The 15,169-nt window shown below is 38.1% G+C and overlaps 1 protein-coding gene across 1 annotated transcript in view; it reads right to left on the bottom strand.

Annotated features, from left to right (window-relative positions):
• FANCC (FA complementation group C) overlaps nt 1–15,169 on the bottom strand; it is a 201,729-nt gene that overhangs the window by 122,110 nt on the left and 64,450 nt on the right. The window contains exons 2-3 of the mRNA XM_063112402.1: nt 12,846–13,069; nt 11,139–11,223 (exon numbers count right to left, since the gene is read on the bottom strand). Of these exons, the coding sequence (XP_062968472.1) occupies nt 11,139–11,223; nt 12,846–13,010 (250 nt within the window). The 5' untranslated portion in view covers nt 13,011–13,069. The remainder of the gene's footprint in view (nt 1–11,138; nt 11,224–12,845; nt 13,070–15,169) is intronic.

Below are 15,169 nucleotides of genomic sequence, written 5' to 3' on the forward strand. Positions count from 1 at the left end.
AGAGGAAAAATAGAATGAGTAGGTTTTAATGAATAGAAAGAAAAGATGATCAGGATAAAAAATCTTAAATCAGTACATCTAGGAAAACCTCAGAGTACTAAATTCACAGGACAAGCACCCAGGAACGTGTGAAACGCAACTCTGTGGGCTTTTTTCTTGTGGGTTCGGAGCCACTTCTGCTTAGCTCTTGTGTGGTCAATTCCCTTCTGTAACAGCAGCAATTTTCAAAGCCAAGTGAGGATGGTGGAAAAAACTAAAAGAAGATCAGTTTTTAATTCACATTCCAAACCATTAGTAATTCCAACCTTTTTAAGGCAACTTAACTGCCATAGGCAGTCAGTAGTCAATATTTCTGATTTAATCTTTGAATTTTCTAATTTGCCAAAATATCCTCCCTTGTTAAAAATAAATGTGACAAAAAAGGATTGTTTTAATATATATTCTCCTTAGTTCCAAATGATTTGGATGAAGTAGAAGCCTCTTAATGCCCCCAGTTCCCTACTCTGAAACACAGAACTTTACCACATACGTAAGGAAGATGCTGGACTTTGAAATCACACGTCTGGTGGGAACATCTACCTGATGAGCCACTTTCCTTTTCCTCTTGTGGTGACTGACTCCATTCCGGCTGGAGATTTTATGATGTGTTTAAGAAACAAAAATAAGGCTAAAATCTGAAGATGCCAGTATCTGAGCTGGAGCACAGCAATCATAAAGCATCGCAAGGCATTGGCTTGCCTGGGATCAGTTCATTTCGAGTCATATAATTTAACTTTATCCTAGGGTTCTTCAGGTTTAACCCAATGCCACTGATTAAAAAAGTGACTGTTGTACTTCCCATGGTTTAAATATTAGAAATTCTCATTAGCAGCATTGCAGCAAGTGTGACAGACTCATTCAATGATATGCTTACATAAGCAGCAGGTTGTTAAAAAGAATGCAACCTGATGGGGAGCATTTCCAAAAATAGAAAAAGAGAAGAGGAGAGAAGAAGGGAGAAAAGGGGAAAAGAGGAGAGGAGAGGGCAGGGGAGGGGCAGGGGAGGGCAGGAGAGAAGCCTGAGAAACCTCCACCCAACCTGCAGGAGCATCCTTTCTTTGCCCAGGTCAATGCACTGGAACGCACTGAAATGTGCTGCTAATGAGCTTACAGTTTACTGTGCTTTGGCAATTTACAGGCACAAGCCATCACTTGTTGTTCATGAGTGCCACCAGCACTCACTACAGGGGACAGCATTTGTCAGGCTCCTCCCTGAGGCCCTGAAATCAGGGCTGGAGCATCCTGCAGGGCAGGTAAGTGAGATGGGAAACTGGGATCCATTGTGGGGACAGTCACCGACAGCAGATCTTAGTGCGAGCTTGGATTCTACAAACGAGTGGAAGGGAATGAATACACCAACACACATGTTCCATCTAATACTTTACTTTTTGATATCTTGAACTGAAATTGCAAATGAAAGCTAAACTATAAAGCTAAACTTTATAGTTTAAAAGTGTGAAGGCAGCAAATTTTTGAGACAATAAATACTGATTGTTTCATGTTGCTAATTTGGGGGGGAAACTGTTACACAGAATAGATAGTGAACAGCGAGAAAGAAAGGTTATGGCTGTCATGCTTAATCACAAGGGCAGAACTAGAGCCACCAGACCAGAATTTCACGAGGTGGAGGCAGTATTTGTATGCAGATGACACCTCTGAATAAAGAGTTCTCTCCTCTCCATGACCATCTGCTTTTCTCTCCTCTTTTTGGTGTCTTTCATTTCCAAATCCTTCCCCCTTCTTTATTATCCTTATTTCTGATCCTGTTCTCAATTAACACTATGGGTGGCTTACTTCTTTCCATGAGGGAAATTGTCTGCTTTTACTGTATTTAAAAAGCAATTCTGATATTAGAAAACCGTAAGAAAAGATCCCTTCAGGGGAGAAAGTGCCCAACTAGTAAGACAATCGTGGTGACACAGGCAAGATCTGATTCCTCACGGAGTTTTGTGCCTGTCAGTGGCTCCTAAGAGCTCAGGACCAGAGCTCTACCTCTAACAGGAAACTGAACTGTAATGGGCAGTTACTTTTTCAAAAAGGTACCACAAGCATTGAAACAGAAAGGGATGGAGGATTTGTTTCTAGCTGGTAGGGGGAGGCACGTGATGCAGATAAACTGTTAAAGAAAGATCACAGATGCCACTCAAATTCCTTATTTGCAAAGGTGAGAGGGAGGTTACATTGGCAAACCCCTATGACCTTTTACAGATAAGGAATCTGAGACCCAGAAAGTTCCACAGCTTGTCATGGACAACACTAGTTCACCTACTTGCAGAGTGAGCCCAGCACGGGCTCTCCTGAGAAACTTCCTTCCCTTTGTGCCCGCTGCTCCCTGCTCAGGGCTGCACAACAGGGAACCATCCCACCATGTCAGGCTGGCCTGCTTAAGTCTCTTTTCTCCCTGACTGGACCCTCCCCCTGGGCAGAAATGGCAAGCCATGTTTTCTCAGGGTCTGGCTTACAAAAAACACTAGTAGTGCATATCTGCTGAGTGAATATACATATTCACATGAGGCTGGCTAGTGGAAGAGCCAGGACAGGACACGTCAACCACAAGACGAGACCTGGTGGGGCAGAGCAGCACTACAAGTCGGGCTGCAGAGTCAGGAGAGGAGTCCCGCGGCTTCTTAGTTTCATATTCTGGGGAAAGTGACTTGTTTGCTCTAATCCATAATCACCTGTACTGTGAGAGAGTAGTCAAGAACTCAGTGAGACCCACCGTGTGTTCCACAGAGAACAGTGCCCGGCACAAAGTGAGTAATGTCTCTCACTCTACAACACAAACATTCCCACATTTTAACACTTCTGACCTGGGGATGTGTTTTACAGGCACCACGTACACTTAGAGAGCATGGTATTGCTTTTCTTCTAAAAAGTGGTTATTAAGTTCATGAAGCATCTAACAATGGGTGGTGCTTTTAAATGGAGGTCATTCAATATTTTCTTTCCTTCCTCCTGATATCAATATTGCCTTAGCTCAAAGTTTTTCAAACTTTTGGTCATGAAACAGCAGGGATTGTAAAATCAGTTTTGGGTCAGAAACACCGTTTTTTAAATAGCACAGTGAACATGGATTGCACATAATGAAAATACAGTAGTCCCCCCTTATCTTCAGGAGACACATTCCAAGACCCCCAGGGGATATCTGAAACCATGGGTAGTACCAAACCCTATACAAGGGGGCTTTAAAATTTTTATGGAAAGATTCATATTATCTTTTAATTCTATCTTCCATGAATTTTTTGAAGTACCTTCAAATTTAATATGTTTTTTCCTATATATACATACCTACAATAAAGTTTACTTTATAAATTAGGCACAGTAAAAGATTAACAACAATAACTACTAATAGAACAGTTATAACAATATACTGTAATAAAAGTTATATGAATGTGGTCTGGGGGTATCTCTCTCTGTCTCTCTCAGAATAACTTATTGTACTGCACCGAGTGTAACTGACAGTGCAGAAAGCAAAAGCGCGGATAAGAAAGGAACTACTGTAAGCATTCTTTCATGAAATATGTTTAATCATGTGTGCGTGTCTGTGTGTAGTATAAGTGTATATGTGCACACCTGTGTGTGTATGCATATACTCACATGCACACGTACATAAAATGTACTTCTGGTTAGAGATGTTTGAGAAACACTGGCCTAGCTACAATATGTAAACTTAGAACAGGTGAGTGTGGCCCTGGTGGACAAACAGTGCTGGCTCACTAGTCTTGCCATTTTAATCAAGAATTTGAACAAGGTGACTGGGGGAAGAGGAAGAGTTGCTTAAGTGAGAGGAAAGAGGGATAGACAAGGGCGAGGCAGAGTGAGTGAGACTGAGCGTGTGGCACACCCAAGCATGCAAGCTCACAGGGGAAAAGCAGAAGCCACAGTGAGAGGAAGACAGAAGAAACCACTCCAGCTGTTTCAAGCCCCGGCCACTTCATGGCTGTCCTGTGAGAGGCAGGAAGAAACTCATCACATACAGAGCAGGAGCCAGCAAAAGCCACAGCTGAGCTCTCTGCGTGAGGTTTCCTGGAGTCCGCAGGGGGAAAAGAGGGTCTCGGAGTGCACCATACCTACCCCCAGGTCAGCAAGACCTCTCACAGAGTTCCCATGAATCCACATAGGAGCAAGGGGCCCCAAGGGACTGAAGAAGGGAACCACCCAGAGGCCAATGAATCATCGTGACATAACCGCACACGGCTCACCCCACAGGAAGCATCTGGAGTGAGAGAGAGGCTGGCCTGCCAGGACAACATAGGAGTGCAGCGTGGACAGCTGATCTGCCTCTCAACTGGCACAGGTCCACTCAGTGGAGACTGGTCAGGGAGACAAAACTTCAGGGGGTGCAGTTTGCTTGGAAGACTCAGTCCCAGGCCAGAATTTCCACACAGTACAGGTGTGTCTGACCTCACAAGACCCATAAGTGATTAAAAGGCCAAAAATTAAAATCCAGTCTTCACAAAAAGCCTTCCCCAGAGAATCAGCAGCAAAGCAACAATTTAGTGCAACCACAGAGCTCAAGTGCTGATCCCAACAGGAAGTTTCTCCAACTTTGGAATGAACTGAAACCACAGGCCAGAGACAAAGCTCTGATGTTAATCAATAAAGGTCAAACACCACCAAAGAAAACCTATAAACCTAGAAGAGGTATCAGTGTCCTCAAATGTCCCAGCATCAACATAAAGACTCAAAGATCAAGAAGAACAGAAAAATATGACACCAACAAATGAAGCACCAGCAGTAGACCCAGAGGAACAGTGAATTTATGAAATGTCTGACAGAAAATTCAGAATAAGCCTCTTAAGGGTGTTTAGGGAGCCACAAGAAAATACAGACAGAAAATTAAATGATATCTGGAAAATATTCCAGGAGCAGAACAAGAAACTTGAAAAAGGAACAGAATCAACTAAAAAAAAAAAAAAAAAACCCAAACAAATTCTAGAAATAAACAATACATTATCTGAACTGAAAAACTCAACAGAAAGCTCCAACAGCAGACTTAATCAGAGAAAAGAATTAGTGAGCACGAAGATAGAACATACGAAATTATCAAATCAGAGGAGAAAAAAAAACAATAAGAAAAAGTGAAACAGAAATACAGCAAATATAGGATGCCCTCAAGTATAAAAAACTCCACATAATTGGCATACCCGAAGGAAAGGAAAAAGGAAGAGATGTAGAAAGCATATTCAAGGAAATAATGACTGAAAATTTCCCAAGTATGGAGAAAGATGACAGCATCCAGGTACAGGAAGCTTAGAGGTCACCAATCAAATTCAATCCAAGGAAGAACTACCCAAAGGCACATCATAATCAAATTATTATAAACCAAAGACAAAGAAAGAAAACTGAAAGCAGCAAGAGAAAAGAAACATATAACATTCAACAGAGCCCCAATACATCTCTCAGTGGATTTTCAGTAGAAACCCTACAGGCCAGAAGAGAATGGGATGACACATTCAGAGTGCTGAAGGAAAAAGACTGTCAGTCAAGAATTTTGTATCCAGCAAAACTAACCTTCAAATATGAAGAAGAAATAAAGTCGTTTCCAGAAAAACAAAAGCTAAGGGAATTCATCAACACTAGACCTGCATTACAAGAAATACTAAAGAGAGTTCTTCAATCTGAAAGATGATGACACTATGGAGCAGCAAGAAAACATTTGAAAGTACATACTCATTAGTAAAGTAAGTTCACAGACAACCTCAGAATACCCCAATGTCAGAAGGGTGGTGAATAAACCACTTATATCCCTAGTATGAAGACTAAAGGACAAACCTAACAAGACACTAACATACAACAACCATGTAAGAGATAGGCAATACTAAAAGATGTAACTTGACTCCATAAATCGTCAAAAAGTAGGGGGGAATGACACCAAAGCATAGAGCTAGCTTTGATTTTTTCTTTTTTCTTAGATATCAAAGTTAAGATGTTTTAGTCTAACGATCTTTATAACATGTTTTTTTGTAAGCCTCATGGTAACCATAAAACAAAAATGTATAAGAGACATACTAAAACTGAATAGCAAGAAATCAAAATATACTGTGAGAAAAACTGCTCAATCACGAAGGAGGACAGTAAGATTGGGGGGAAAAAAAGGATCAACAAAACAACCAGAACAACAAAAAAAGAGGCAGTAACAAGTCCCTATATATCAATAAGAATTCTAAATGTAAATGGATTAAATGCCCCAATTAAAAGACACAGAGTGGCTGAGTGGATTATAAAACAAGACCCAACAATATGCTGCCTACAAGAAACTCACTTCACCTATAAAGACACACATCAAATGAGAATGAATGGATGGAAAAAGATATTTCATGGAAATAGAAACCAAAAAGAGCAGGAGTAGCTATATTTATATCAGATAAAATAGATATCAAGCCAAGGAAAGTTTAAAAAAAAAAAAGGTAAGAAAGGTCATTACGTAATGATAAAGGGATCAATTCAAGAAGATGATATAATAATTCTAAAAATATATGCATCCAGCTCCAGAGCACCCAGTTATAAATAAAGCAATTACTATTAGACCCAATGAGAGGAAGAGACTCTAACACAATAATAGTTGGGGACTTTAATTCCCCACTTTCAGTAAAGGCTATATCATCCAGACAGAAATTAACCATGAAACATCAGAATCAATCTCTACTCTAGGCCCATTGTACCTAATGGATATATATAGGACATTTCATCCAACAGCTGCAGAATACACATTCTTCTCAGCAGCACACAGCACATTCTCTAGAATAGACCATATGTTAAGTCACAAAACAAGTCTCAACAAATATAAAAGAAACTGAAATCATACAACTACCTTGTCCAAACACAATGGAATAAAACCAGAAATCAATAACAAATGGGACACTAGAAACTGTACAAATACATGGGAATTAAACAACATGCTCCTAAATAATGAATGAGTCAAAGAAGAAATCAAAAAGAAAATGTAAAAATTCTCGGATAAAAATGAAAATGAAAACACAACATACCAGAATCTATGGGATACAGCAGAAACAATTCTAAAAGGGAAAGTTACAGCAATAAATGCCTACATCAACAAAGAAGACTTCAAATAATCAACTGAACATTACACCTAAAAGAGCTGGAAAAATAAGAACAAACCAAACCCCAAATCAGTAGAATGAGAGAAATAACAAAGATCAGAGCCGAAATAAAACAACTAGAGATTAAAAAAATACTAGAAAAGAGTAATGACACAAAAAGTTGATTTTTCAGAAAGATAAACAAGATCAACAAACGTTTAGCTAGACTGAGGGAAAAAAGAGAAAATTCAAATAAAATCAGAAGCAAAAAAGAAGACATTACAACTGATACCACAGAAATACAAAAGATCATAAGAGACTACTACGAACAACAATATGCAAATAAAGTGGAAAACCTAGAAGAAATGGATAAATACCTGGACACATACAACTTCCCAAAGTTGAATCATGAAGGACTAGAAAACCTAAAAAGATCATTAACAAGTAATGAGATTGAAGCCGTAATAAAAAGTCTCCCAACAAAGAAATCCCAGGACCAGATAGATGGCTTCACTGCTGAATTCTACCACCAAACATTTAAAGACTAATACCAATTCTTCTCAAACTCTTCCAAAAATTGAAGAGGAAGGAATACGTCCAAACTCATCCTACACAGCCAACATTAACCTCATGCCAAAACTGGAAAAAGACAACAAAAAGAAAAGTACAGACCAATACCCCTAATGAACACAGATACAAATATCCTCAATAAAATACTAGCAAACAGAATTGAACAACACATTAAAAAACATCATTCACCATGATGAAGTGAAATTCATCTCTGGGTTGCAAGGATGGCTAAACATATGCAAATCAATAAATGTGATACATCACATCTACAAAATGAAGGGGAAAAAAAACATATGATCTTTCAACAGATGCAGAAAAAGCATTTGATAAAATCCAACACCCTGTCATAATAAAAACACTTAACAAACTGGGTACAGAGGAATTACCTCAACACATGAAAGGCCATATGTGACAAACCCACAGCTAATATCATACTGATTGGACAAAAATTGGAGGCTTTTCCTCTAACATCTGGAATAAGACAAGGATGTCCACTTTCCCTATCCTTATTCAACACAGTACTAGAAGTTCTAGCTAGCACAATAAGGCAAGAGAAAGCACTAAAGGGCATTCAAACAGGAAAGGAGGAAGTCAAACTATCTCTATTTGCGGATGACATGATCCTATACATAGCAAACCCTAAAGACTCCACTAGAAAAATTACTAGAACTAGTAAATGAATTCAGCAAAGTGGCAGGATACAAAAATCAACACACAGAAATCAATAGCCTTCCTCTATGCCAATAATGAAATAGCTGACGAAGAAATCAAAAAAGTAATCCAATTCGCAATAGCTACCTGAAAAATGAATTAGCCAGGAGTAAATTTAATGAAAGAGGTGAAAGACCTCTACAATGAAAACTATAAAACATTGGTGAACAAAACTGAATAGGACACAAATAAATGGAAAAATTCCCATGTTCTTGGGTTGGAAGAATTAACAACACCAAAATGTCCATATTACCCAAAGCAATTTACACATTCAATGCATTTCCTGTCAAAATACCATGAAGAATATCAATGACATTCTTTGCAGAAACAGAAAAAGCAATCTTAAAATTTGTATGGAACCACAAAAGACCCCATATAGATAAAGCAATCTTGAACAAAAGAACAAAGTTGGAGGCATCATGCTCCTCGACTTCAAAATATGCTGTAAGGCTACAGTAACCAAAACAGCCTGGTACTGGCATAAAAAAAGACAAACAGACCAATGGAACAGAATAGAGAGCCCAGAAATAAACCCATGCCTTATAGCCATATGATTTTCAACAAAGGTGCCAAGAATACACATAGGGGAAAGAACAACATCTTCAATAAATGGTGCTGGGAAAACTGGACAACCACATGCAGAAGACTGAAACTAGACCCCTACTTCTCACCATATCAAAAGATCAACTCAAAATGGATCAAAGACCTAAACTTAAGACCCCAAACTATGAAATTACTAGAAGAAAACATAGGAGAAACTCTACACAAAATAGGAGTGGTACTTTTATGAGTGAGACTACAAAGGCACAGGCAACTAACGCAAAAATACGTAAAAGGGATACATCAAAATAAAAAGCTTCTGCACAGCAAGGGACACTATCAACAAAATGAAAAGACAGCCTACAAAATGGGAGAAATTATTTGCAAACTACACATCAGACTAGGGGCTAATACCCAAAATATATAAGGAACTCAAACAACTCAGCAGCAAGAAAACAAATAACTCAATTAAAAATGGGCAAAGGACCTGAACAGACATTACACAAAAGAAGACATACTAACGGCCAACAGACACATGAAAAAATGCTCAACATCACTCAGCATCCAGGAAATGCAAATTAAAATCACAATGCAATATCAACTCACTCAAGTTAGACTGGCTATTACCAATAAGACAAAAATAACAAATACTGGCAAGGATGCAGAGAAAAAGGAACTCTCCTACATTGTTGGTGGGAATGTAAATTGGTATAACCACTGTGGAAAACAGTATAGAGGTCTTCACAGGACTAAAAAAATATCTACCTTACAACCCCGCTGTCTCACTACTGGGTATATAACCAAAAGAAATGAAATCTATATATCAAAAAAGAAACCTGCACTCTCATGTTTATTGTAGCACTATTCACAATAGCCAAGAGATGGAATCAACCTAAATGTACATCAATAGACGAGTGGATTAAAAACTGTGGTATATACACACAATGGAATACTACCCAGCTATTAAAAAAATGATATCCTGTCAGCTGCAGCAACACGGATGGAACTGGAAACCATTATGTAAGCGAAGTTATGGCAGGCACAGAAAGACACATACTGCATGATCTCACTCATATGTTGAATCTAAAAAAAAAAAAAGTGGTTCTCATAGAAGTAGAGAATAGAACAATGGTTAGCAGAGATGGTGGTGTGGAGGGTGGGAGAAGGAAAAGTGGTGGACCACTGGGTACAAAACTCTGCTAAGTGAATCTGTGCAGTATATGCATATATTGAAACAACACACTGTATCCCACAAATGAATGTGTATCCCACAAGTAAATGTTAAAATAAATTTTTTTTAATTTAAAAAAATATTAACATTTCTTAAAAATATGAAAAGTAAATATTATATTAGCTAATAATGTAGTCAATCCAAGGCAACAAGTCTCAAGCGTGCTCCCTCAGATGTGCCTGCACCCCCGACACTAGCCCAGACAGACATTTGGTGTTCCACGGCATCAGACAGTAGAAGAAGTATTGTATTAAAGGGAGGCTGTGGAGACACTGAGAGGTTCCTAACTCAGCCCCAGTAAGGCTGTTTCAAAGAAGATTTAAGAGGACAAAGCTGAGAGCAGAGGCACAAGGAATCAAGTTCCTTCAGGTGCTGTTAGTAACAGGACCTGGCTACAATGCAAGAGGCACAGTGGCGGAAAAGAGAACAGGAAATGAGATTGGATAGGCAGGTAGGAGGTCAGTGAAGAACACCTCCCCCAGAGTGTCCCCAAATTCCTTTCCACCTTGGATAAAACCAAAGTGTCATTATCTATTTGCCCTAAATAATGGCAAAGCCATGGCAGGAATCAAACTTTGAAGAATGACTTTACAATATGGGAAACAGTATGTGAGTTAATACGAAACTATGAAACACAGAAATTAACTCAGTATCATTAGTATAACCAATTTAAACTGAATTAAAAATGAGGTTATGAAAGTGATTACAGACAAAAATAGATATTTAAATCATCTGCAGTCTTCTGCCCTCTAATACAAAGAGCTCTATTTTCCTACAGATCTGCACATGCGTGTGTGTTTATTTATACAAAAATACACAGACATAACAGACAACAATAAAGGATGCCATCTCTGTAATGGAACAATGAATACATTTGATAAGTTGTTCCATGAAAAATAGGAGAAAGGTTTATAATTTAAACCTCTGTATTTTGTCAAACAATGCAAAGATTAAAACTGTCATCAGAAGTTTGTATGTTTAAAGGACATGCTTTGGATTCTTACCATATGCTAAGATAAAAGGATTCCAGCAAGTTTTGGCCAATAGTTGACCAATTGTGGGAAATCTTTCAATGATTGTATTAGAATCCTGTAAAAGAAAATTATATTTTGGTCAGTAAAAGGGTACTATGCAACTTAGAAAGACTGAATTGACACTATAGGTTGCGGGAGCTTGAATGTTTCTTGTTTAGTATATATTTTAGAAAGGCAGGCAAAAAAGGATTACAGAAGATCTTTAGGTAAGTAATTCAAACAAGAAACCAGGTACCTGACTTCATCCCTAAACCAGTTCACCAAAACTACGATGTACAACATAATTACGTAAAATAAATTTTGTTTCAAAATTAATTTAATTTTATTCATATTTAATAGTCAGGAAAGGCCACTTTATTTAAAAATAACAAAGACTGCATGAGAATAAAAAATATTAGTAAGAACTATATAAACCCATATTGTCATCCGGGATTTTATTGTAACATAGCAAGAGAGGTTCCTAACTCAGCTCCAGTAAGGCTATTATTTCAAGTAAGTTTTAAAAGGTCAAGAACTCTGGAACTTGTAAAAAGAAATAAAAGTAGCCAAGGTATAAAGATATATATCTGTTTATTATTATTTTGATTAGTATATGCAAAATGACATCATACTTAGTCTACAACAACCTAAACCCTGAGACAAAAAAAAGAACAACCAAATAGAAAACAGCTTAAGATTAACAGATACACATGTTGTTGTACAACTGGCATTTTTCCCACTTCTTTACCTTCCATGAAAGTTCAAAAATAAGACCAAACAGATAACATGCAGGTAAGCTGAAACAATAAGCATTTCCTGCTACCACAGTGGTAAATTCCTCACATCTGTCTCAGCATCAAGGCTGGTCCTACACTTTCTAGGATCACATTATTACAAAAAACAATTGACAAATTAGCACTGGTTGTTCACATAGACTACCTTTCCTTCTAGATTCTAAAGACATATGAACTCATATTATCACATGAATTATTCTTCAAATTTCCTACTTGCTTCTTTGATTAAGGAAAGAGAAGTATAACACAAGAACATCTATGTTAAGTGACAATTTTGCTTTTAATTTTGAAATTTAAAAATTAATATAAAACAAATAATATGTTCATGATATGAAAACACGCTGTCATATAAATATCTATTACAATAAAAGTAGTAGTATGTCAAAAGGAAAATATATTTAAATTTTGAAAACAACAAATTATGTAACAATAGTGAAGACACTCAAAATTCTACATGTTTATCAGAAAAGATCATTTGAAATATTTATAAGAAGGGATATTAATATTTATCATCTCTTAGGAGAGCTCTCTGAGAACAGGGTTGAGAAAAGGGTAAGCATTTCAACAAACAATTCAAGATTTCAGGGACACAAAGGCCTTCCAAAGAATCCCATTTATTACCTGACAACAAGCATCAAAATCTTGTTTATTCAAAAACAATCTGCTTGGTCAGGAAGTCTCTTGTGACAATACAACTAGTCAAGAAGAAAAGACGGATGTCATATTAAGCCAGAGACAAGGAAACCAGCAATTGTATTACATATGCGTAATTTGTCTTTTTAATCCATCAGTACATTCGGGCAACACCGCAAGTCCCTGACGCTGGATAGCACTCTGGCTTGGTGGAATCTGGAAGGGTTCCTGATGTCACAAAATAATTTCATTACTTTCGCCTACCACTTACCATCTCTTTTAAGGCTTCATACATCTGCCTCAGGAACTCCTGGAACTGAGGCAGGTGCAGACAGGTATCTTGCTGGGTTTCCAAAGTGGAGGCCTGGCCCCATTCAGAAAGCTTCCGCATCCAAAACAGATAATCAGAAGCAAGGACTACTGAACCTTGAGCCATCTCAGAAAAAGGCAAACGATGAAGTTCCTTCACCCTTTAATGGTGCGCACACGTCAAGTCTGTAAGAAAGGGAACAAACGAAGCATTTTAAAAAGGATCTTTGCCACTGCCTTCACCTCTCACTGCTGGGTAAAGGGGGTTATGAAGGACTAAAATATCAATCTTTCTATGCCAGAATCATCTTTGAATTATTTAAAAATATGTCACCCAGCTGTAGCTCTGATTTTTACCATCTGAACTCCTTACCATGAATAATATCGTTAGACTAGAAGTCATTACACCTCCATAGGCACGTGTTAATTACGTACCAAAAGCACAGCTGATATTTTATATCTTCTTTTCAAGATGGACCTATTTTTAAATGTTCTGAAGATAAAGTTCATTCGAGTATTTTAATGTAACGGAAAATCAAAAACATCCACAAGTGTTTAATAATAGTCTGTGCCTAAGAAATGTTTTTGAAGTTCTTATGTTTTATATGCATTTCTGGCTTCTCATCTAGGTGTGGGGAAAAAAAACCTTTATGGATCACTGTCTAATGAATTTTCTTCCCAGTTTCTCTTCATTTCTTAGAAAAAAGTTAATTCATTCCACATGCATCAACTTAAACAATCTGCTTAGTTTAATTAAAAACTGCTTTATATACTTGATCTCAATTCATTCACAAGAAGCAACCATATTTTAGTAAAATATAATAAATTTCAATCATTGAGAAGCATACTAGTCGTAAGTGACAGAAAATAAAATGTCATAAGTTTGGCTTACTGCGCCTGAAGTCCATGTTATAAGGAGTGTGTGGTTCAGGCAGAGGTGGGCCCGGAAACCCCAGGTGCCCCTCCCATCCCGTGCCTCTCCACCGCCCAGTGGGAAGCTGCGGGCAGAGGAGGGACAGCTGCTTCTGGACAGGTGCAGGCCTCACAGACTCTCACCTTTCCCTGGTGCAGGGAGGATACCGGAAGACTTCATTTCAAAAGACTGCTCTGCCAGTGCTAATTAAAGTGAGTTTAAATCTTCAGTAACAGTAATTAACAGGTAAAACAATCGCAATTCAATACCAAAAATATCAACAAAGGAGGTTTCCATTACTAAAAAGGAAAACAAGAGAAAATTTAAGACTGTACAATTTGCCTGCAATGCAAAAAAAATCTAAAACCAAGAAGATGAAAGTTTTAAGATGATACTTAAAAATTTACAGTTTTGAGAAGAATCATGCCAAAATGAAAAAAAAAAAAAGTCAATAATAAAGGGATTATATGCATACTGTCAAAATGGCACTTAGTAGCCAAAAATCTAGGTATTGTTCCTGACTCATCGTCCTGCTCACCTAAGCCATCACCAACACTTGTCAATTCCACCTCCAAAATGAGCACACATGATCTGACTTGACCACACCCGCTTCCCTTCACTCCACTGCCACCACCCCAGCCCAGCCCCGAGAGCGTGCCACTGGTCTTCTACAGCCCCACCTGCCCCTCTAGTTCATTTTCTCTACACGCTGAACAGAAACAACTTCCACAAATGCAAATCAAACTCAGCACACTCCCCTGCTTAGAACCCCTCTTCAACAGCTTCCTTGGAAAGAAATCCACATTCCTGTAGAAAAACCCCAGCTCCTCACTGGAGTCCTGAATCAGGCCCTGCAAAACATGGCTCCCGCACCCCCACCGACCTCCCTCAATTCCTCTCTCCATGGTCCAGGCCAGGCCTCTCACTGGCTCCACGAACACACAAGCCCTTCCCTGCTTCCAGGTCTCTCTGCTGATTCCTTCACAGCTCTTACCTCATCAGTATTGCTCTGGGCATTTATTTGTTCTCTTAGTTACTGCTTCCTCCATGGGTATGGAAATTTCCTGTCTTCCTAGAACTTAGTACATTCCTGGCAAACACTCAATAATACTGAATGAGGAATGAATAATTCACTGTTACTTTTCAAAGTACAGTTCTAAGTGAAATGCCATAGCAAAATGCTTCTCTAGATAAAGCAATTTAATGTTTAAAGGTAACTCCCCCACAAAAAGAAAAATTAAGTATTTTTATGTTACTTGTGTGAAATTTATAAATATAACAACAATAGTTTATATATGCATGCACTTACTATGCTCTTGGCAATACATTAAATGCTATATGCATACTGAGTAATTTAATCATCACAGCAACCC

This window comes from Cynocephalus volans, chromosome 10 (genome assembly GCF_027409185.1).
Source record: "Cynocephalus volans isolate mCynVol1 chromosome 10, mCynVol1.pri, whole genome shotgun sequence".
NCBI classification, from domain to species: domain Eukaryota; kingdom Metazoa; phylum Chordata; class Mammalia; order Dermoptera; family Cynocephalidae; genus Cynocephalus; species Cynocephalus volans.